Below are 24,969 nucleotides of genomic sequence, written 5' to 3' on the forward strand. Positions count from 1 at the left end.
AAGGAAGTAATGACAGGATACTATGAACAACTTTATGCTGATAAATACAACAAATGTAGATGAAATGGACAACTTTCTAGAAAGGCATGAACAACCAACTTTGACTTGAGAAGAAATAGACAACCTCAACAAACCAATCACAAGTAAAGAAATTGAATCAGTCATTAAGAGGCTCCACAAAAAGAAAAGTCCAGGACCAGATGGCTTCATATGTGAATTCTGCCAAACATTCAAGAAAGAGTTAGTATCAATCCTGCTCAAACTCTTCAATAAAATTGAAGAGGAGGGAAAGCTACTAACTCATTCATCACCCTCATATGTAGGGGTGATACATATGCCAGACAAAGATATTACAAAAAAAGAAAACTACAGACCAATCTCTCTAATGAATATAGATGCAAAAATCCTCAACAAAACTCTAGCAAATCGAATCCAGCAACACTTTAAAGGAATTATACATCATGACCAAGTAGGATTCATCCCAGGTATGCAAGGATGGTTCAATGTAAGAAAATCAATTAATGTAATACACCATATCAACAAATCAAAGCAGAAAAATCACATGATCATCTCGATTGATGCAGAGAAGACATTTGACAAAATTCAACATCCTTTCCTGTTGAAAACGCTTCAAAGGATAGGAATACAAGGGAACTTCCTTAAAATGATAAAGGGAATATATGAAAAATGCACAGCTAATATCATCCTCAATGGGGAAAAGCTGAAAACTTTCTCCCTAAGATCAGGAACAAGACAAGGATGTCCACTATCACCACTGTTATTCAACATTGTGTTGGAAGTTCTAGCCAGAGCAATTAGACAAGAAAAAGAAATACAAGGCATCATAATTGGAAAGGAAGAAGAATCTGCTCCCCAATGCCTAATTCCTATCAGGAGTAAATTTGTCTGCCTAATTTTCCTAATACCCATGCCCAAAGGGTTTTTATGTTAATTATAACGCCCAGCATGATTGAAGGTCCACGGACATCTCTACCTGCTAATACTTTCTGGTGATTCAGCCCTTCCAGAAGTTAAAACTTTAAAAATGTATATATTGTTTGACTCAGAAATTCCACCTTTTATGAATTTGATCTAAATAAATAATTTTCATTAATCCAAAAAATAAAAAGAAAAAGAATGTTCCTGTTTGTATGTTATTTTGGTTTGATAATAATAATTGAAAAAATGTGGATATGGTAGACCTTAGTGCTCACTGTTGTCATGTTTTAGTTGAAGTCCCCCTACTGTGTGTGTGTATGTGTGTGTGTGTTCCCACGCACGCGCATATGCAGGCACTGGGAATCAAACCCAGGTTTCCAGCATGGCAGGTGAGAACTCTGCCTGCTGAGCCACTGTGACCTGCCCTCCCTCCTACTTTTAAGTGGGGATGTATAAAAAGCTGAAACATAGACTCTTGCCCCCCAAAAAAGTTTGTTTTGCTTTTAATGAATTGTAGCTGTGAGGGTTTTTTTGGCCCAACTAAGTAATGATTTATACTAGATTCCTGTGTCTTAAGCAATAAAATATGGGTCACTCTTTAGAAGTCTCAAAACTCATAGTTGTAGCTTTTATAGATCCAGATGAAAACAAATGGCTCCACTCCCGGGATAAAATCATGCAAATATTTAATGAAAGATGTAAATGAAACCATAGGCTAGATAATTATCTGGGCCCGTATCTTTTGTGAGCCTTTCAAGAGATAAGTGATTTACAGAAGCTGAGAAACCTCTTGGGTGTTAAGAATTCTAAAACCTTGAGAACTGGGGAAATCACATCTGAAGAGCTTTGTTTTAAGTGTGCGTGGTGGGGAGGACTAGGTCTTAGGAACTATTCTGTGAGGAATAGTTCAAGTAACTGGAGCTATTTACCCAGGAGAAGAAAAACAGTAGATTAAAAAGCCAGCTGTGTTCAAATATGTGGAAGTTTTTATGTAGAACCCAAACATTTTTAGGAAAAGTTAATGCATATCTAAGGTTAAGAAAATTTAAACATCGCAAAAGACTAGTACGTATGCAGTGGAAAGTTTGTCCCCTCTCCAGGGTAATCTGTTAACGTTTCTCATACTTCCCTTCAGAAATATTCTGCATGTGCCCAATTATGTGAGTGTGTTTATATATATATGTGTGTTTCTCCTCCCTGTTTGTTAAGTTGGCAAGATAAGAAAGGTAATATTTTGTCCCTGTCTTTTTTAATTTTATCTTTGAAAATATTCCATTCCAGAGTGGGCCATGGTGGCTCAACATGCAGAGTTCTCGCCTGCCAGGCAGGAGACCCAGGTTCAATTCCCAGTGCTTGCCCATGTAAAAAAAAAAAAAATCCATTTCAGTACACATAGAAATATCTGATTCCTTTTTACAAGTACATAGTATTCTATTATTTGGATGAACCTTAATTTATTTGACCTAGTCCCTTATTGATGGAAATTTAGTTTATATCAGATCTTTGCTTCTACAAATAACAAGCTTGTGTATAGAATGTCATATGATGGATATGTTGATAGATATTGTCAAATTACCTTCCAAAGAAATTATTGGTTCATCTTCCTATCAACAGTATTTGACAGTGCCCGTTTTCTCCCTGCCCTTACTAGAGCAGGACATTATCATTTATCTTGGTAGTTGCCAGTTTGTTAAGCAAAAGATTACTTCTTTTAAGAAAAAGTAGGTGTTTTTTATTTTCCTCCTTGGGGGAAGTGGCGCATGGTCCAGGAATCGAACCCAAGTCTCCCATATGAAAGGCAAGGATTCTACCACTGAACCACGTGTGCACCATCAATCTAGTTTTAATTACCTATTTTTTTAGTAAGGACAAATATTTTATATCTACTCACTAATTATACAGGGAATGAAAAGGATATGTTGATGGAAAAAAGGATAGTCTTTTCAGCAGATGATGTTAGAACTGAACATCAACATGCAAAAAAGAAAAGAGAATCTAGACACAAACTTTATACCTTTCAAAAATTAACACAAATTGCTTTACAGACCTAAATGAAAAACACAAAACTGTAAAACTTCTAGAAGAGAACATAGGAAAAAATTTAGGTGACTGTGGGTTGGCAATGACTTTTTACATCCAACACTAAAAAATGTAATCCATGAAAGAAAAAATTGATGTTGGACTTCACTAAAATTTTCAGATCTACCCTATGAGAGATGCTGTTTAAAAAAATGAAAAAATAAGTCATATACTGGGAGAAAATATTTGCCAAGCATGTATTTGAAAAAGGTCTTATATCCAAAATATACGAAGAACTTCTTAAAAACTCAACAGTAAGAAAACAACCCCTCAAACTTCCCAATCCTAACACTTACTACAAAGCACAGTAATCAGAACATCATGGTTTGGGCACAAGGACAGGCATATAGACTAGTAGGATCAAATTGAGAGCTCAGAAGTCAACCCTTACATTTATGGCCAACAAATTTTTGACACGGGGCAAAGGCTATTCAGTTGGAAAAGAATAGTCTTTTCAACAAATGGTGCATGCTGGGAAATTGGTTTTCCATTTGCAAAAGAATGATCCTGGACCGCTCCTCACACCATATACAAAAATTAACTCAAAATGAATCAGATACCTAAACATAGGCCAGAGCTTTAAAACTCCTAGAAGAAAACATAGGGAAACTTCTTCAGGACCTTGTGGTATGCAATAGTTTCTTCAGCATTATACCCAAAGCACAAACAGAATACGACCTCATCAAAATTAAAAATTTTTGTGCCTCAGTGAACTTCATCACAAAAGTAAATGACACCCTACACAATGGAAAAAAAATATTTGAAAACCTCTTATCCAGTAAGGGCTTTATGTTATCCAGAATATGTAAAGAAATCCCTCAACAACAAAAAGACAACCCAGTTCAAAAATGAACAAAAGACGAGTAGCCATTTCTCCAAAGAAGCTAGGCAAATGGCTCAAAAGCACAGGAAGAAATGTTCAACTTCATTGGCCGTCAGAAAAATGCAAAACAAAAGCATAAAAAGAAGGCCAGGCCCTTGATCTTGGGGCTTGCTCCTATGAAACTTACTCTTGCAGAGGAGAAGCTAAACCTACTTATAATTTGCCTAGTCACCCCCAGAGGACCTCTTTTTGTTGCTCAGATGTGGCCCTTCTCTCTAAGCCAGTTCAGCAGGTGAACTCACTGCCCTATCTCCTTATATAGGATATGACTCTAGGGTGTAAATCTCCCTGGCAACATGGGACATGACTCCTGGGGGATGAACCAGGACCCTGCTTCATGGGACAGAGAAAGCCTTCTTGACCAACAGGGGAAAGAGAAATGAAACAAAGTTTCAGTGGCTGAGAGATTTCAGACAGAGGTGAGAGGTCATTCTGGAGGCTATTTCTTATGTATTAGATAGACAACCCTTTTCAGTTTTCAGTTTTTGGTGTATTGGAGTAGCTCGAAGGAAATGCCTTAAACCTTTGAAATAGAGTCCAGTAGCTTTGTTTGGTTCTTGAAGATGATTGTATAATTATATGGCTTTTACTGTGTGACCGTGTGATTGTGAAAAAGTTTATGGTTGATGCTCCCTTTAGGCTGTGGACAGATAAATAAAAAAATAAGGACAAAAAATAAATAATGGGATAAGGTATAAAAAGTTGGGTAGATTGCTATACTAGTGGTCAGTGAGAAGGAGGGATAATGGGTATGGGATGTATGGGTGTTTTCTTTTTTTCTCTGTATTTCTTTTTGTGAAGTGATATGAATATTCAAAAAATGATCATGGTGATTAATACCAACTATGTGATATTGTGAGCCATTAATTGTATACTTTGGATAAACTGCATGGTGTATGAAGATACCTCAGTAAAAATATTTTAAAAACATAACAAAGTACCATTTTACACCACTGGAATAGCTATTAAAAAAAAACAAACAGAAAATTAGAGGTATTGGAGAGGAGGTGGAGAAATTGGAACATTCATTACTGGTGAGAATGTAAAACAATGCAGCTGCTATGGAAGACAGTTTGGCAGTTGTTCAGAAAGTCACGTACGGAATTACCACATGACACAACAATCCTACTTCTAATTATATACCCAAAAGAAGTGAAAGCAGGGACTCTAACAGATATTTGTACAATGGTGTTCATAGTGGCATTATTCATAGTTGCTAAAAGATGGAAGCAACTCAGGTGTTCAACAACTGATTAGTGGATAAACAAAATGTGAAATATACACTTGATGGAATATTGATCAACTGTAGAAAGGAGCGAAGTTCTAATACATGTGACAACATGGATGAACCTTGAAGACATTCTGTAGAGTGAAATAAGCTGAACACAAAAATACAAATATTGTAGGATCTCACTGATATAAATAATTAGAATAAGGAAACTTAAAAAATCAGATTCTAGAATGTAGGTTATTAGGGGATGCAGTGGGAGTAAGGAATAGGGAGTTAAGGCTTAAAATTTAGAGTTTCTATTTGGGGTGATGGAAAAGTTTTGGTAGTGGATGATGGTGATAGTGGTACAATATTGTGAGTGTCATTAACAGTACACTGAATTATATATTTGAATTTGGTTAAAAGAAGAATGCTTAGTTTGTATTTTTGTTACTAGAATAAATTTTTTGAAAAATCCGTGAGCCACACAATACAGATAATGAACCCTAAGTTAAACCATGGACTACAGTTAATGGTACAATTACAAAAATGTGCTTTCGTCAATTGTAGCATGCCCCACACCAGTGCAAGTTTAATAAGGTTGTATATGGGAGTCCTGTATTTTATGTATGATTGTTCTGTAAACTCACAACTTCTCCAGTTATTTAAAAAAAAAGTGTGTGTGTGGGGGGGGAGAAGCAACCCAATTAAAAATAGGTGAAATAATCAGGGTATCCCCTGATACTGTGTCAAACTTTAGGGACACCCAAATCAATAGACCATGCCCTCAGTTCTGGGGCTTACTTGTATGAAGCTTATGTGGGTAGTGGAGAAGCTTAAACTGCCTATAGACATACCTAAGAGTTACTTCTGGAGGACCTCTTTTGTTGTTCAGATGTGGCCTCATTCTCTCTAAGCCCAACTCTGCAAGTGAAATCATTGCCTTTCCCACTGCATGGGGCATGACATCCAGGGGTGAAAGTCTCCCTGGCGACATGGGAGATGACTCCCAGGATGAATCTGGCCCTGGCACCGTGGGGTAAACAATTCCATCCCGACCAAAAGAGGGAAAAGAAGTATAACTAATAAAGTAGCAATGGCAGAGAGAATTCAAATAGAATTGAGAAACTACCCTGGAGGTTGCTCTTATGCAAGCTTCAGTTAGACTTCCTACCTATCATAACCTGCCAACCCCCAGCCAGGCCATTCCAGCCAATCCTAAAGAACACCTAGGGCAATATATAAGATTCCGCAAGGGTTCCATGCACTAGGGTAACTTTCCATAAACCTACAACCTCCAGATGGGTCCCTGGTCCAGATAAGTTCTGAAACCTAGAGGGCCCAGCCTCTCCGGAGCATCAGGTAGTTCTATCTCTCTACCCCATATTAGTGACAGACCCGTGCAGTAAGAAGAAGTTAGAATGGCCATAGCGCAAACACCCCTAAAGAGAGAGATGAAAAGATCAAAGGTGGTGATGGAGTTATACAGTGAGGGTGGGATTTAACAAATGAATATGAATGCTGAATCATTAAATTGATACCTCCAGTGTCTTAGAGCAGCTAGAAGTAAAAACCTAAAATTATGGAGTTATAACCCATGTCAAACTCTGAAAATATGTCCTACAACAAATTGTGGTGCTGTTCTTTGAAATCTACTGCTTTTTTGTATATATGTTATTTTTCACAAAAAAGAAAAAAGTCAATTGTGGTGATAAAAAATATTTATTTAAGCCTTCTAGCCTCCTATATTCTGGAGCAGTTACAAGAAAAGGTCTGAGAGGATGACAGACTCTGGGATCTGTCCTGTAACTACTTGTTGAAGAGTGCTTTGAAAAATATTGCTTTTTTATTTCTTTGCTTTGTATATATGTTATACTATGCAATTAAAAAGTTTTAAAAAATGGGGAAAATATCTGGATACGCTAACAAAGAAGATATTTACAAGTGGCCAAAAAGTTGATGAAAAGATGTTTAATATCATATGTCACTAGGGAATTGCAAATTGAAACTGAGATACCACTAAAAGCTGATAATACCAAATATATACCTTTTTCTACACCATCCTTTTTTTTCATTTTAATTATCTTGGAAATTATTCTGTTTGTATACAAAGATTTATTTTAAATGGCTGCTTGCTGTTCTGTTCAGTAAGAGATGTACAAAAATTTACTTAACCAGGCTGCTTCTACTGAGAACCTTTTAGTTAATTCCAGTCTGCTGTTACAAATAATATACCAGTGAGTAACCTTATATATCATCTTTTCGCACATGGGGAGTAACTTCCTCAAGGTGCACATGTAAAGGCACAGGAAATCTATGATTTTGTAATCTTGATAGATATTACCAACTGCTATCAATAGAATTTATACCAGTCTATTAACAGCAGTGAAGGATACATGCCTGGTGACTCCACCTTTCTAATACAGTATCAAATATTTTGATCTTTACCAATCTGGCAGGTAACAAATGGTGTTGTAGGGTAGTTTTATTTACCTCTCTACTAACCTAACTTTAAAGAAGGTTATGTAACGTAGCACAGATTAGGATCTGAGTTTCCCTGCTTCCAAAGTTTATGTTGTCTTAGGCTGATCAGAATTTTCATCGTGTTTATTGTGAGTAAAATGAGATTGGCAGAAATAGGAATTGGGTAATTTTTCAGTTTCTGATTTTTACCAAAGGAAAAAATGTTTATCTTCCTTCTTCCTTTTAGTACAAATTTGTTCCAATAATATCAGAAACTACAGATATGTAGCTTTAAAAGGAGTATTTACAGCCTTTTTTACTTAGAAATAGCTACAATAAATAACTCACTGTATTTTCTTCAGTTCTTTATTTGTGTATATATTATCTGTCTGTTTTAAAGAACTGAAATTTTGAGGAGAGTGGACTGGGCTTAAACCAGTCCTGCTTCATAATTTATTCTTTTCTCTAACAGATGAATTTAAATCTTTTTGAGCCACTGTATAAATATCATCATTCTTAGTGGCTACATTGTATGGATGTGCCATCATAGTTAATCAATTTGCTATTGATGAATATTTAGTTATTTCCCCCTTTTATTACAGAAACCCTATCAGTGAACATCTTTTACAAATGTCCTATATATGACATGACAAATTCCAGGAAATAGGTCAGCTGGCCTAGACACATAAATTTAAGTCATAACACTGGTGCATTTTCTAATATAACTTATGTAGATAGCTTGATTGAACACCATAAGTGCTTGGAATCTCAGGTAGGACCTGAGATTTTGTTGGTTTGTCCAGAGTGATTTGATCAGCGAGTGGAAAAGTATTTGCAAAGTCCCCTTCGGGGAATGGTGAGAACAGGGAGAAATTTAACTTCCCCAAGTTGAATTCTTGATACTTTCACAAGCAGTGTGGACAACCAAACCTATAGGCTGAGCCCCCAGTCTTGGGGTTCGTTCATATGAAACTTAACCCCACAAAGGATAGGTCAAGTGTATTTACAGTTTAGGCCTAAGAGTCATCCCCAAGAGAGCTTGTTGCTCAGATGTGGCCTCTCTCTCCAGCCAACACAACAAGCAAGCTCACCACCCTCCCCCTGTCTACGTGGGACATGACTCCCACGGGTGTGGACCTCCCTGGCAACGTGGGACAGAAATCCTAGAATGAGCTGAGACTCAGCATCAAGGGATTGAGAAAACCTTCTCGACCAAAAGAGGGAAGAGTGAAATGAGACAAAGTGTCAATGGCTGAGAGATTCCAAACAGTTGAGAGGTTATCCTGGAGGTTATTCTTACGCATTGAGTAGATGTCACCTTGTTATTCAAGATGTAATGGAGAGGCTGGAGGGAACTGCCTGAAAATGTAGAGCTGTGTTCCAGTAGCCATATTTCTTGTTGATGATGATTGATAATGATACAGCTTTCACAGTGTGACTGTGTGATTGTGAAAACCTTGTGTCTGGTGCTCCTTTTATCTACCTTGTCAACAGACGAATAGAACATATGGAATAAAAATAAATAATAGGGGGAACAAATGTTAAAATAAATTTAGTTTGAAAGGCTAGGGATCAATGAAGGTGAGGGGTAAGGGGTATGGTATGTATAATTTTTTTTTCTGTTTTTGTTTTATTTCTTTTTCTGTTGTCTTTTTATTTCTTTTTCTGAATTGATGCAAATGTTCTAAGAAATTATGAATATGCAACTAAGTGATGATATTGTGAATTACTGATTACATATGTAGAGTGGAATGATCACATATTAATGTTTTAATTCATTTGTTAATTGTTTAAATAAATTTTAAAAACCATTAAAAAATTTAAGTCACAACAGTTATTGTAATTTATATTCTCCCCTGTAGATTGGTGAAAACCTGTTTCCCTGCACTTGCTGAAAAATTAACTTATTTCTATAACTTTGCTACCATTTTACCTTGGCTTGACGTTTCGGTTTAAAAGAGCAGCTTTAACTAGCTGCTGTCAGAATAAGAGGCATTCCTACATGCAGGAAGGGATCCGGTTGCATGTTGAAGGCTTTATTGAATTGGTTTTACTGGTTTCAGTTTTGCAAATTATCTTTTTTGTTCTCTTCCTGGCAGCGGCCCTTCTCAGCATCCCTGGCTTTGTTGAGCGGCTTTGCAAACTGGCAACTCGAAAGGTGTCAGAGTCGACAGGGACAGCCAGCTTCCTTCAGGAGTTAGAGGAGTGGTATACATGGCTAGACAATGCTCTGGTGCTGGATGCCCTGATGCGAGTGGCCAACGAGGAATCTGAACATAATCAAGGTACTTTGCTGTAGGCCCATGGAGCCATAACCTGAAGCACCTATATCTCAGAAATGAACTGGAACCCAGTAATTGGAGCATTCTTGAGAAGCCAAGTGTTCTTTCTCTTTTGTTTGTTTTCTTTAGCCTTCTTTTGCTTTGCCCTTCTGTTTTCTATTTCTAAGTCCCCTTTGTTGGTGAAGAATATCCAGTGCCATTCTCATGTTTATTTTCTCTATCCCAGTGAGTATCTTACCTAGTAAATAAGTAGACTCCTAGGTTCAGCTCCAGGTTCCTGGAGAAAGACTCCGGCCCAGCGTGGATCAGACATCCATCCCTGCAGCATTTGACTCTAGCCATTAGACTGGCAATAGATTGCACAAATGCAGAAATTTGTGCTATAATTGTGCAGATAAAAGGAAACAGAGGAGTTCATCTTCTGGGATGGTGGTATGCAGAGCTCCGTGGACCTGCTTCCTTGTAAAGCAAGCATAAGAAATGTTTGAAGAAACATTTATTCAAGAAAATCTACTACAACTCAGTAAGAAAAGTCTTTAGGTGAGAGTCTGTGATGCTTGAGCCATGACCTGCTTTTTTCTCATCCCCCACATTACTCAGCTTAATGGACGCTCCACTCTGAGTGTGGAGTACAGCCAAGAAGTCAAGAGTTCCTCTCCACTCAGCTCACAAAGAAAGAACATGATATCTCACTGGGTGGCATAGTTGCCAAAATTTCTAATTCCCTCCTAATCTGGCTGGTGATAGGCCAAGAAGTCAGAAGCTCCCTTCCTCCACCTAGCCCCTGTTCATAGTACCAAAGCTCTGTTCCATGGGAGGCAGGCTAAGAATACTGTGGCCTTTATTGCCCTTGTCCCAACTCACTGGTAGGACAGTTTCCATTCAGGGAGTGGTAGCTGAGAAAATAGAGGCTACTATCCCTGCCCCCACAGAGTAATGGCTCAAAGATTTTTTTCCAGTGGGGGAGACAGTCCATAAGAACAGTATAGAGAAGTTCAAGCCTGTGGGTGTTCTCAAAAAACAGTGGCGATTTTGGTTGTAAACAAATAAGAGGTGACTGGTAACTCCTCATATTTATGAGCAGCTAAACCACAGGCCATCTAGTTCATCAGGAAGAACCAGGGAAAGAGACAGCTAAGAAGATAGTTCCTGAGGGTGAAACAAATTTTAGACTGGCCTCATAAATTACCCCTGCTTAAATTTAATTGAATCAAACTGTGGTGGTGTTTATGCCCCAGGGCATTATCAGATACAATCAGCCAGCAATTGGTGAAGCCTAACAACTGGGTGTGATACCATATGAGGGAAACACCTTAACAAAGAGGTCAGGAAATGACCAGATAGAGCCCTTCTAAAACCGGTGTGATCCCAGTGAACTTGTGTACGTGCCCAAGGCCATGCTTTTTGAGGTGTGTCACCAAAGGCTTCATACTGTGGATGAGACTTCACTAAAATTGTCTAGCCAGGTACCAAGGCCTAGAGAGTAGGGAAAAGAATCAGTATCCAGAGTTGCTACACAGAATATTACAAAAATGTCTACTTTAACAAATAATTATAAGACATGGAAAGAAACAAAGTGTGACCCATATGTAGGTGGGAGAAAAAAAAGCAGGCAACAGAAACTGCCCATGAGAGGGCCTAGAGAGATTTACCAGATACAGACTCCACAACCATTGTAAATATATTCAGAGAAGTAAAGAAAACAGTGCTTAAAGAAGTAGAAAAAGCTATGACAATATCTCATTGAAAAGAGAATACAAATAATTAGATAGAAATTATATAAAGGAACCAAGTGGACATTCTGGAATAGAAAAGTGCGGTAACCAAAATGAAAAGTTCACTAGACACACTCAACCATAGATTTGAACTGGCATAAAAAAGAACCAAACAACCTGTAGTAGATTGAAAAAAAGAAGTAGAAAAAATTAAAAAGAACATCAGAGAAATGTGAGACACTACAAAGTGCACCAACATAAGCATAATAGGAGTACTGGAAAGAGAGATAAGAAGCAGATAAATATCCAAGCAAATTATGGTTGAAAACTTCCAAAATTTGATGGAAAACGTTGCATATCTGAAAATCTCAATGACATCAGAAAGCCACCTGCATTGGCAATTTGAGTGGCAACAGCTCATTTCTTGTTAGAGCTGTGAGCCTGTTTCAGGAACTGCTGGATTTCAGACTCAGGGAATGCCACTGGAGAAGGACCTTTTCATAGTTAATATTCATTTGCTTCATCCATGGGACTTTGGATTTCTTGTTTTTCTCATTAAAGACGTAAGTTTTGCTTGAGTAGTACTCTTGTCATTAGATTGTCTATTACATTCCATGTGTTGGCCTGGTTTATTAATACGATAGAAAACTTAAAATAGGAAGTCTTAATTTTCATTTAGTTTAAACCAGAAAGGTCAACTAAAGGTTTTCCACAGCAAGTAAAAGATAAAATTTGGGTGGTGGCTGTTTTCAGTGCATTTAATAAATTCATCATTATTTTGAGGCAAAATAAAAAAAAGAGAAAAATCTCAAAGAATTCCAAGTAGGTAAACTAAGAGATATTACATATCATAATGAAAATACTGAAAGACACAGATAGAGAAAATTTTAAAAGGAACAAGAGAAAAACAACTCCACATGTATAAGGGAATCCCAATAAAGTTAACAGCTGACTTCTTATTCTATTTTGCCAGCTGCCAGAATGCAATATACCAGGAACAGAATGGCTTTTTAAAAGGGGGATTTAATAAGTTGCTAGTTTACAGTTCTAAGGCCAAGAAAATGTCCCAATTATGCAATTCTATAGAAGTGTCCAATCTGAGGCATCCAGGGAAAGATACCTTGGTTCAAGAAGGCCGATGAAGTTTAGAGTCTCTTTCTCAAATGAGAAGGCACATGGTGAACACGGTCAGGGCTTCTCTATCAGCTGTAAGTGCACATGGCGAACACAGCATCATCTGCTAGCTTTCTCTCCTGGCTTCCTGTTTCGTGAAGCTCCCCAGGAGGCATTTTCCTTCTTCATCTCCCAAGGTCGCTGGCTAGTAGACCCTGCTTCTTGTGGCTGCATCATTCTCTGCTCTCTCAGAATCTCCTTCATTCTCCAAAATGTTTCCTCTTTTATAGGACTCCAGAAACTAATCAAGACCCACCCAAATGGATGGAGACACACTTCCACCTAATCCAGCTTAACAACCCTCTTGATTAAATCACATCTCCAGGGAAATGATCTGATTACAGTTTCAAACATACAGTGCTGAATAGGGATTAGAAGAAACAGCTGCCTTTACAAAATGGGATTAGGATTAAAACATGGCTTTTCTAGGGTACATACATCATTTCAAACCAGCACACTTCTCATTGGAAAAAATGGACGCCCAAAGGCAGAGAAACAGCATAATCAAATTGCTAAGAGAAAAAAGTGATAACTAGGAATCTTCTTTTAAGCAAAACTGTCTTTAAAAAAAAAAAAAAACAAAGAATTCCCAGGTAAACAAAAACTATGAGAATTAGTTGCTAGCTGACCTGCCTTTACAAGAAACAGTAAAGGAAGTTCTTCAGGCTGAAAACAAGTGACCACAGACAATAATTTGAATCCACACAAAAAAAGAGCACTGGTAAAGATAATTATGTAACTGTAAAGACAATGTGTATTTCTTCTTTTTTCTCTGAACTAATTTAAAGTGCAGTTGTATAAAACAATATGTTTAAAATTACATTGCTGGTCCTATAACATATAAAAATGTAATATATTTGACAATAGTGGCACAAAGAAGGTGAATGAGAGCAAAGTTATATTGGAATATGAAAATGACCCAGCTGGTATCTCAAATCCATGTTAATAAGATAAGAGAACCAAGATGATAGGTAAGAGTTAATAATACGAACTCTATAAATATATACTTGCTCTCTTAACTTCTTTAGCACATGAAATTAAATGAAATAATAATCATAACAATGTATTGCTGGGTTTCTAACATATGCAGATGTAATATGTATAGCAGTAACAGCACAAAAAAGAAGAGGAAATAGAATTACATAGGCCTAACATTTCTGTATCTCACTGGAATTAAGTTAGTGTAAATCTGAAGCAGATTCTGGTAAGTTAAGATGTATGTGGCAAGCCATAGAGCAACCATTAAATAAATAAATAATATATAGTGAAAAAATCATTAAGGGGATCGAAATGTTACAGTAGAAAATACTTAATGCAAGAGAAAGCAGCAAAGAAGGAATTAGAGAGAAAGAAATGAGATATATGGAAAGCAATAAATAAAATGGCAGATGTAAACCCAACTATATCAATAATAACATTAAATATAGATGAATTAAACAGTCAAATCAAAAGACAGAGGTTGTCATGGTGGATAAAAAAAAACACAAGATCCAACCACATGCAATTTACAAGAGACACACTTAGATTCAAAGACAAGTAAGTTGAAAATAAAGATGGAAACGTTTGTATCATGCGAACAAAAGCAATAAGAAAACTAAAGTAGCTATGCTAATAGGAAATAAAGTAAAACAAACTATATTACTAGAGACAAAGAAGGACATTTTATAAAATGTTTAATCCATTAGGAGATATAAAATTATAAGCATATGTTCATCACCACAGAACCAAAAAAATCAGTAAACCAAAGCTCACACAAAAAAGGAGAGATAGACAAATCAGCAGTAATATTTAAAGACATTAATGTCCCACTTTAAATAGTGGATAGAATAGCTAAGCAGATCAGCAAGGAAATAGAAGACTTGAACAACACACAAACTAACTAGACCTAACATCCATCTGTAGACTACTCCAATGTAATACAGAGTCTTCTCATGTGCACACAGAACATTCTACAGTATAGACCTTATGTTAGGACAGAAAATAAGCCTCAGTACATTTAAAAAGATTAAAATTCAGTAAAGTATGTACTTTAATCACAATGAAGTAAAATTGGAAATTAATAGCAGAAATAAAAATAGGAATTTCACAAATATGTGAAAATTAAACAGCATACTCCTAAATAATCTAAAGCTTAAAGAAGTCACAAAATAAATTATAAAATACTTTGAGATAAATGAAAATAAAGACACAACATACCAAAACTTATAGAATGCAGCCAAAGCAGAGCTTAGAAAGAATTTTATATCTGAAAATGCCAATATTGAAAAGGAGGATTTCAAATCAGTAACTTAACCTTCTACCTTAAGACACTGGAAAGAGAAGAACAAACTAAGTCCAAAGTAAGCAGATAGAAAAATAGAACTAAAGTGGAAATGAAGAAAATGTAGAAGAACTGTAGAGGAAATTCATAAAAGCAAAATTTGATTTCTTTGCAAAGATTAACAACATTGACCATCCACTGTATTAGTTAACAAATTATATTAATTTCTTAGAACTGCTATAGCAAAATACCTTGGCTTAAAACAACAGAAATGTATTCTACAGTTCTAGAGATTAGAAGTCTAAAATCAAGGTGTCGGCAAGGGCATGCTGGCTCCAAAGCTCTAGGGAAATATCACATTCTGAGAATGTGGGTAGATATGAATTCGGGGCAGGGAGAGGGGGAGGATATTATTCAACCCAGTACACTGACCAGTCGAAAAAGAGAGAAGTCTCAGATTGCTAAAATCAGGGTTGGAGGGAGGGGAAATTACAACTGACCTTACAGGGTGAAAAAAGATTGAGTTGGACAAATTCCTTTGATATCACAATTAGCAAAACTAAGTGAAGAAGAAATAGAAAAACTGAATCAACCTGTAATAAGTAAAGAGATTGAACTAGAAATTAAAAAAAAAAACAAAAACGAAACTACAGACTAAAAAAAGGCCAGGCCATAGAACTTCACCAGTGAATTTTACAAATTCGTTTAAAGACAAATTAATGCCAATTCTTCAGACTCTTCCAAGAAATGAAAGAGGCGGAAACACCTCCCAATCCTGTGAGGCCTGTATTACCCTGATACCAAAAGCAAAGACATCTCAAGGAAAGGAAACTGCAGATCAATAACTTTTATGAATATAGATGTGAGCATTCTCAACAAAATTCTAGCAAACCAAGTCTAACACATAAAAATAATTATACACCATTTCCAAGTGGGCTTTATTCTAGGAATGCAAGATAGATTCAGCATATAAAAATCAATCAATATAATATATGTATCAGTAGAATAAAGGACAAAACCACATGAGCAATTCAATAAATGCAGAAAAAGCATTTAATAAAACTAACATCCATTCATGATAAAAATATTTAACAACAAAGGAATAGAAGGAAACTTCCTCAAGCAGGGTGCATTTATGAAAAACCTATAGCTAACGTCATACTTAATAGTGAAAAACTGAAAGCTTTCCTCCTAAGATCAGGTACAAAACAAGTAATATCTACCATTGCCACTTCCATTCAGCATTGGAATGGGGGTTCTAGCCAGAGCAGTTAGGCAAGAAAATGAAATAAACAGCATCCACATTGGAAAGGAATAAGTAATATTATCATATATAGAAAATCTGAAAGAAAACACATACACACAAAACTATTAGAAATAAATTCAGCAAAGTTGCAGGATATGAAACTAACATATACAACTCAATTGTAGGGCGGGCAATGGTAGCTCAGTGGCAGAGTTCTTGCCTGCCATGCTGGAAACCCAGGTTCATTTCCCAGTGCCTGACCATGTTAAAAAAAAAAAAAATCAGTTGTATTTATAAACACTACCAACAATCTGAAAATGAAATTAAGTGAGCAGTTCCGGGCAGGCCACAGTGGCTCAGCAGGTAAGAATGCTTGCCTGCCATGCCCGAGGACCCGGGTTTGATTCCCGGTGCCTGCCCATGTAAAAAAAAAAAATAGAGCAGTTCCATTTACAGTAGCATCACAAAAAATAAAATACTTAGCAAATTTAAGTTTTATACCAAACTTAAAATTACAAAACATTGTTGAAAGCTTTAGACATAAACTCTTAGAAGAAAACATCAGTGTAAATCCATATGGTGATTAGATGATAGTTTCTTAGAGATGTACTAAAAATAAGGGCAACAAAGGAAAAATAGGCAAATTGGACTGCATTAAAACCTTTTCTGCTTCAAAGGGCACCATCAAGAAAGTGTCAAGACAACCCACAAAATGGGAGAAAAATTTTGCAAACCATGTATCTGATAAGGGACTTGTATCTGTAATACATAAAGAACTCCTATAGCTTAATAATAAAAATATATTCCTATTGAAAACTGAGCTAAGGATCTGAATAGACATTTCTCCAAAGCAGATTGAAATGGTTGAGTAAGCTTGTGAAAGCTTTACTTTACTAATGTTCAACATTATTAGCAAATGAAAACCACTATGATATACCACTACATACCCATTGAGAGGGCTGTAATTAAAACGACAGGTAATAACAAGTAATGGTGAGGATATGAAGAAATTGAAACCTTCATATACTGTTTGGGATGGTAAACAGTAGTAGCCCCTCAGACGATTAAATAGAGTTACCATATGACCAACAATTCCACTCATAGGTGTATAATTAGGAGAAATGAAAATCTATGTCAAAACCTACACAAAAACATAGATGGCATAGCAACATTATTCCAGCTGATGAATGGATAAGTGAAATATGGTATATCCATAGTCAGATATTATTTATGAATAAAAAGGAACTACCAATACGTGTTATAAGATGGATGAACCTTGGAAACATTACACTAAAGGAAAGAAGCCAGTCATAGAGGCCATATATTATATAGTTTGATTTATACGAAGTACCCAGAACAGGCAAATTCATGAAAACAAGGGCTAGGGAGTTGGAGAGAAATAAGGAGTGATTGCTATTAGGTATGGGATATTTGAGGAGTGATGAAAAATGTTCTAAAATTGATTGTGGTGATCGCTGCATAGTGTATTTGTGAATATACTCAAAACCGTTGAGTTGTACACTTAAGTTGGTGAATTATGTCAGATCTTTAGGGAAAAAAAGTGACTGAGTCTTCCCCAGAAAATGGGGCAGGCATCAAGAGTGGTGATCACCTTAATCAGTGTTACAGAGCTGAAGAGAAATGGTGCAAAGCTCAGACCTCTTGAGCTAGCTTTCGTATTCTCATCCTTGGGACTTATCTTGTTGCCAAGTTCTGATTATTTGTTTTTAAGGACTGTTTCTTGAAACTGTTTATCCTACAAGGTTTCTTGTTAGGCCTGTGCTATCAGCACCAAATGGTGGCAGTGACTCGGAAGAGGGTCTGAGCTCCTTTGTCTCTGTTTTCCACAAAAATGTATTACTGGGGAGGGCTTGTGTGCCACGCAGTGCACTGCCATTCTTCCATAGACATCATCTCTTGCAGTCCTCCCACATCCCATGAACTAGTTGGTGAGAACACTGAGGCTCAGGAGGTCCCGCAGTAAGTATACAGCAGAACCAACATTCTACATGATAGTTCTTCAGATTCTCCACAAATCAAGAGACTCTGTTCTGGGAGCTGGGCCAAGGAGTATCAACATGGAAATTGAATAATGATATTTAAAAATGTATGTGAATAGATAGAATTTTCTCCAGTAAATTTTTCTTAAGTCTTTTTGGTTTCCAGTAAAAGCTAACAGATAGATTAAAAGAAGAAAACAAATAGCAAGCAAGCATTAATAGAAAAACTCAGAGTTTTTAAACTTTTATTTAACAAATACTTATGTATTGCTTACATGTCGAGCAGTATTCTAATTATCTTGAATATATTAAGTCCTTTAATCTTCACAACATTGGTAAGAGGCAGATACTATTATTATTCTTTTTTTACAGATGAGGATGGATTCTGAGGCACAGAGAATCAAGTACTTTACCCAAGGGCACCCAGCTAGCGAGTGGCAGAGCTGGGGTTTAAGTCAGCAATCTGGGTCCAGAGTCTGTTCTTACAGACCATCCCACATGGGCTCTCAGTTGTGCTTCATTCAGCGGCTTGTCTTCTCACAGGGTTGTGGGTCTGTATTAGTGGCATAACATGGCTGGCAAAATACTTAAAAGTGTATAGAGTGGAATAATTTAGATTCTTTGGTCAAGATATCCTGTAGCATAACCTTAGTTTCTGGGTGCATCTTTCCTAAATATGTTTGGTAACCCCTGCTCTATACCATGTAGTCTTTTTGGCTTTCATTTAAGGCATCTAGGGTTACAGTTCCAGTAGGAGCTTGAAGGAACCTTAGTAGTTACTGATTCATCCTTTAGTCTCAAAGGTGAAGAAACTGAGGAAGGATAATTATCCTGAGGTTACATAGCCTCTCCCAACTCTGACTGGTGGTCTAAGAATCAGGCACTTGGCTTTTCTTATGTTTACATTCTATCCTCACAATAACCCTAACAGTCCACTATAAAACTTCTATTATTCTCATTTTGCAGTGCAATCTAAGGCCCTGAAAGGAAGCGACTTGCCCAGAGTCACAAAACTGCAAGTGGAATAAAACATAATTCCAGATCACTTTGCTCTACTATCGTCCTGAGAGTGTATTCCACTGTGGCCTGAATGACTCATACACGTTTTTTGTTAACAGAATAGTGGAATAAATTAGATGGTTTATCTAAAGCCCAAAGTGTGGTGCCTGGCACATAGCAGGTGTTCCATAAATTTACTTAGTTGTTGTTTGGTGATTGTGATGCTGAGTAAAATGAAAATCTACTAGTAGATAAAATGTCCATTGTATCATTACTCTCAGTTGTGATAACCAGTCTGCTCAGAAAGTTGAACCTTAAAAAACCTTAGATGGTTCTTCTTTGTAAAATGGTGGGAAATCTTCAGAAAGGATACCTCTTATGGATCCTAGGCAGAAGTAGCAAATACTCAGTCATTTGTGACCTGAAGAGACATGTGTCTGGGCACTTTCTTGGGAGGGTCTGGTAGTGGCAGGAGAAAGGGGTGGAGAGGGAGAGGATGGATTATATCAGTGCAGTGGCTGTTTCAAAAATGTTTTTGTTTTATGTTAGAGTGGTTGAGACAGAATAGAACTGCAGAGTCCAGTTTTTTAAGTTTCTCTAAGCTTACCCTGCTCCTAGTGGTTTTAAGTGAATTTAGAGGATTTCAAAGTCTGTCAAGGGCTCTGACCCAGTTGCATGGCTCTGTTACCTCAAATATGTTTAGACTAGATGTGAGGGGCAGAAACAGGTTTCCTCGAAAGTGATAACACCCTTCTCTTCCGGTGGCTGACGCAGCCTCCATTGTGTTCCCTTCTCCAGGGGCCTCTGATGAGAATGGCCTGCCTCACACTTCAACTAGGACCCAGCTGCCCCAGTCAATGAAGATTATGCATGAGATCATGTACAAACTGGAGGTGCTCTATGTCCTCTGTGTGTTGCTGATGGGGCGACAGCGAAACCAGGTGAGCGGAAGGAGACAGGAGCAGATGCTTCCTGAGTGCTTGGGGAGTGCCACCTACTCTGCTAGTCTGTCTCACAGAATGGCTCCCTCTCTAACCCAGCAAAACATAAAGGTTGTTTTCTTTATCCCTATTTTACAGTTAAGGAAACTGATTTGAACACAGGTCTAATTCCAGGGCTCAGTCTTTCCACTGTGCCTTGCATTGGGGAGCATTTCTATATACAGCATTGGTGCACAGGGCAGGAGCGTGCATCAGAGTGGTGTGAGTTGTCCTTATTAACTTGAAGAATGAAGCATCGCTGGTTGTCAAAATGAGTACCCTGTAGCTGCAGTAGAGGAGTTGCCAATCTGATGGGACTCCCAAATGCTCAGGGTGGTGAAGTAGAGCCCAAAGCTCTGTCAGGTTGTGAAAATTGGACAGCTACAGCAGGGCTCCAGATGTGTATCTTGAAACAACCTACAGAGGGAATTTGAAGGCTGTGGAAGTACACAGCACTCCTCCTCAAGGTTGACGAGAAGTTACCTTCTCTTGCTAGCTACATATATAGGACTATTTCCCCTAGTGATGAAACTTGCCATGGAGAAAGGAGGCCTCATGGAGGGAAAGAGGGGATGAGGAATGGTGGGGCTGGGAGCTCAGCGCTCTTTAAGCATCATTTTTTTTTTCATCAATGTTTTTTTTATTGAGATATAATCACCCAAAGTACATAATCACTGGTTCACAATATCATCATAAAGTTTTGCATTCATCATTATGATCAATATTTGAGTATTTTCATTACTCCAGAAACAATAAGAATTAAAACAAAAGTAAAAAAGAATACCCAGAATATCCCATGCCCCCCAACCCCTTCCCCCATTGTTTTGTTTTTGTCTTCCTTTTTTTTTTTTTTTTAACTTATCTGTCCATACATTGGATAAAGGAAGTGTCAGTCACAGAGTTTTCACATACACACATTCATGCCTTAAAAGCTGTAGGTATTCAGTCATCTTCAAGAATCAAGGCTATGGATTATAGTTCAACAGTTTCAGGGGTTTTCCTCTAGCTACTCCAATATACCAAAATTGAAAAGGAACATATAATGCGTAAGAATAACCTCCAGAAAGACCTCTGGACTGTATTTGAATAACCTCTTAGCCACTGAAACATTATTTTGTTTCATTTATCTTCTCCCTTTTGGTCAAGAAGGCTTTCTCATTCCCACAATGCCTGGGCCAGGCTCATTCCCCAGAGTCCTGTTCCACGTTGCTAGGGAGATTTACACCCCTGAGAGTCCTGTCCCACATGGGGGGGGTGGGCAGTGAGTTCACCTGCTGAGTTGTCTTAGAGAGAGAGGCCACATCTGAGCAACAAAAGGGATTCTCTGGGGGTGACTCTTAGGCATATTTATAAGTAGGCTTAGTTTCTCCTTTGCAGGAATAAGTTTCATAAGGGCAAGCCCCAAAATCAATGGCCTGTCCCATCAAATTGGCAGTCCCCAGTGCTTGCAAGAATATCAGGTCTTCCCCACCTGAGGAAGTTAAATATTTATACCTTTTTCCCTAGTTCTTCAAGGGAATTTTGCGAATACTTTTTCGTTGTCTGCCCAGCTTACTCTGGGATGCATCACACCAGTCTGTACAAACCAGAAGATCTCACTCCCTATTCATGGTTCCATGTAATTATGGTGTTCAAATAAGCTAACCATACAAGCTAAATTAGATATTGTGCTACCAAAAACATTAATTTTGCACCAAATGAACATCCCTTCCTTTGGTTTCACATAGAAGTTAAAATTTTAAAATGCAGTCAATATCATCTTTTACCCTTTGGTCTAATTTACCTTAGTCCTACCCAGATCAGCTTTAATTCATTTCTCTAATTGAAGTCTCATGACTTTTTCAGTGTTTTTAAACAGTTGCTGACTTTCATAGCTGTAGAGCTCAACCTTTGAGTCTCAGGTATCACACAAATACCCAAAGTTCCATGGATTGGCCAGGTTATACACAAAGAGCTCAGCATCTCAGAATTTAGAGATAACAATTACAATTCCTGAATAGATGTGAGTACTGTGAGAACTTACAATCAGGAACCTTTACAATAGGCTTTCACCTGATAACCTATGCTTTAGAATTCAGTTCTCAAAGTTTGCTCATTATTGTTAGTCCATATTAGTAAGGCATTATAATATTGTGTATTTTCATTTGTGGCTTATTTTACTCAACTTACTGTCCTCAAGGTTCATCACCTAATTGCATGCCTCATGACTTCATTCCTTCTTGCAGCTACTCAGTAGTCCATTGTAGTATATGTCACAGTCCCCTCCTTTCAGTCTTGAGTTGATATACCCTTAGGTCACCTTCATCCTTTGCAATTCACGAACACTGCCACCATAAACACTAGTGTGCATCTACTTCCCTACCAACAGTGAATAGGTACACCTCCATCGCCACATTTTCTCCAGCACCTATATCTCTCTATTCATTTTTTTCTTTTTCTTTTTTTTTTTTTCGCATGGGCAGACACCAGGAATCAAACCCAAGTCTCCAGCATGGCAGGCGATAATTCTGCCACTGAGCCACCATCACATGCACGCTCTATTCATTTTTTTTCTTTCACCGTCTATTCAATTTTAAGCAGTTTTGTTCATACATCATACAATCCAATCTAAGTAAAAAAAAAAATGGTTTCTAGTATAATCATATAGCTATTAATCATCATTTTGAGCTAGACACTGGACTTGCCATCTTCCTCACAAAACGTCTTGAGTACCTATTTTACAGGTGAGGAAGCACTCACAGAGGTAAAGTAGTTCTTCCTGGCCACAAGGTTCGTATATAATGGAGTACGGATTCAAGCCCAAGTCTGAATATCTTTCAGGTTAACAGAGTAGATAACAGTATGCTGAGATATCTGCTGTATTTGCAAGGAAAGTACTAATCCTAGGCCTGATAATTGGGGTTGTGCCAGTTTGAAACTACTGCATACCCCAAAAAAGCCATATTTTAATCTTGATCCAATCTTGGGAGGGCAGCTGTTTCTTTTAATCCTGGTTCAATGCTGTAGGGTGGAAACATTTGATTATATTATCTCCAGGGAGATGTGGTTCATCCAGTTGTGGGTGTGACCTTTTGATTAGATGGAGATGTGACTCCACCCATTCAGGTTGGTCTTGATTAGTTCACTGGGGTCCTTTAAAAGGGGAAACATTTTGAAGAAACTTCAGTTGCTGATGCTTGGAGAACAGTTGCTTCAGAGCTGATAGAGGCACAGATGTTTGGAGATGCTTGGTATTAGTTTTCTCTAGAGAAACAGAATCAACAGGAAACACTCACAAATATAAAATTTATAAAAGTATCTCATGTAACCATGGGAATGCAGAGTCCAGAATATGCAGGGCAGGCTGTGAAGCTGACGATTCCAGTGGAGGGTCTGGATGAACTCCACAGGAGAGTCTCACTGGCCTAAGCAGGAAGAGAGCCTGTCTCTTCTGAATCCTCCTTAAAAGGCTTCCAGTGATTAGATTAAGCATCACTCACTGCAGAAGGCATTCCCCTTGGCTGATTACAAATGGAATCAGCTGTGGATACAGCTGACGTGATCATGATTTAGTTCTATGAAATGTCCTCATCACAACAGACAGGCCAGCACTTGTCCAACCAGACGAACAGGTGCCACCACTTGGCCAAGTTGACACATGAACCTGACCATGACACTTGGAGTGCCAACAGAGAAAGCAGGTGCCTAGACACAGGCAGAGCCCAGCAGGCATTGCCATGTGCCTTCACATGAGATGCTGAGCAAGCCAGAACCTTGAGTTGTATACCAGAGGAACAAAGTGAAGGCCCACAGATGCTTAGAAAGGTAACCACTGGCATCAGAAGTTGGAAGCAACAGAACTAGGAACAAGGACCAGCAGATGCCAGCCATATCCCTTCCCAGCTGACAGAAGTGTTCTGGATGGCATCAGCTTTTCTTGAGTGAAGGTAACCTCTTGTTGGTGCCTTAATTTGAACATTTTCGTGGCCTTAGATCTGTAAACTTGCAGCTATCAAATTCCTTTTTTAGAAGCCACTCTATTTTTGGTATGTTGCATTCCTACAGCTTTAGCAAACTAGTACAAGGGGTGATTAGTGTTTCGATTTTGAGAGCTGAAAAGAACCTTAGATTTCTCCAGGTGGTGATTCTTATTGTTTAAAAGAGGGGTTAGAGAAGTAAAGGTCTCAGTAGAGGTTTCACATGATCAGAGAAGACTTTTTGTTAGGAGGATGGGATAGAATTTGGATAAGCAGAGAACAAGGGTGATCTCATTCTGGCACAGTAAACAGGGGGACCAAAGAGCAGTATGGCAAAGAGAGTACCATATATATACATACACACAAATGTGGCTCTCCAGGCTGGTAGTTACTTGCCCAAGGTACAGCTGCTCATGTTTTCCTTTTTTGGAGAGGCCCTGGCCAAAGGATGGCTCCTAGGTTTCTTTATGTGACCTGTCTAAGATTCTGTTTGACTCTGTATCCCTATACTGACGTGATTCTCATTTTCAAGTAAGAGGATATCCCTTGATCCTCATGAATGAAACAAGGGATCCTAGAATACTAGAAGTGAGTGTGGCTGAGAGATGGTTTAGGACAGATGCCCCCAGTTTGCATATGAGAAAGCTAAGGCCTGAGAACCCAGGGCAACAAGGGTAGGACTAGAATTTTAACTCCAAGCCCATGAGCTTTCATGGCATCATTGATTCCACAAAAGTCTTGAAATACCTACTGCTGGTCAGTTTGTAAGTAGTAAGATATAGCA

The 24,969-nt window shown here is 37.9% G+C and overlaps 1 protein-coding gene across 5 annotated transcripts in view; it reads left to right on the plus strand.

Annotated features, from left to right (window-relative positions):
• TRPC4AP (transient receptor potential cation channel subfamily C member 4 associated protein) overlaps positions 1 to 24,969 on the plus strand; it is a 166,294-nt gene that overhangs the window by 116,917 nt on the left and 24,408 nt on the right. For 3 of the 5 annotated variants that reach the window (XM_077170594.1, XM_077170558.1, XM_077170579.1), the window contains 2 exons: positions 9,674 to 9,859; positions 20,024 to 20,190. In XM_077170594.1, the coding sequence (XP_077026709.1) occupies positions 9,674 to 9,859; positions 20,024 to 20,190 (353 nt within the window). The remainder of the gene's footprint in view (positions 1 to 9,673; positions 9,860 to 20,023; positions 20,191 to 24,969) is intronic. The other 2 variants (XM_077170569.1, XM_077170586.1) reach the window with 1 other exon arrangement.

This window comes from Tamandua tetradactyla, chromosome 1 (genome assembly GCF_023851605.1).
Source record: "Tamandua tetradactyla isolate mTamTet1 chromosome 1, mTamTet1.pri, whole genome shotgun sequence".
NCBI classification, from domain to species: domain Eukaryota; kingdom Metazoa; phylum Chordata; class Mammalia; order Pilosa; family Myrmecophagidae; genus Tamandua; species Tamandua tetradactyla.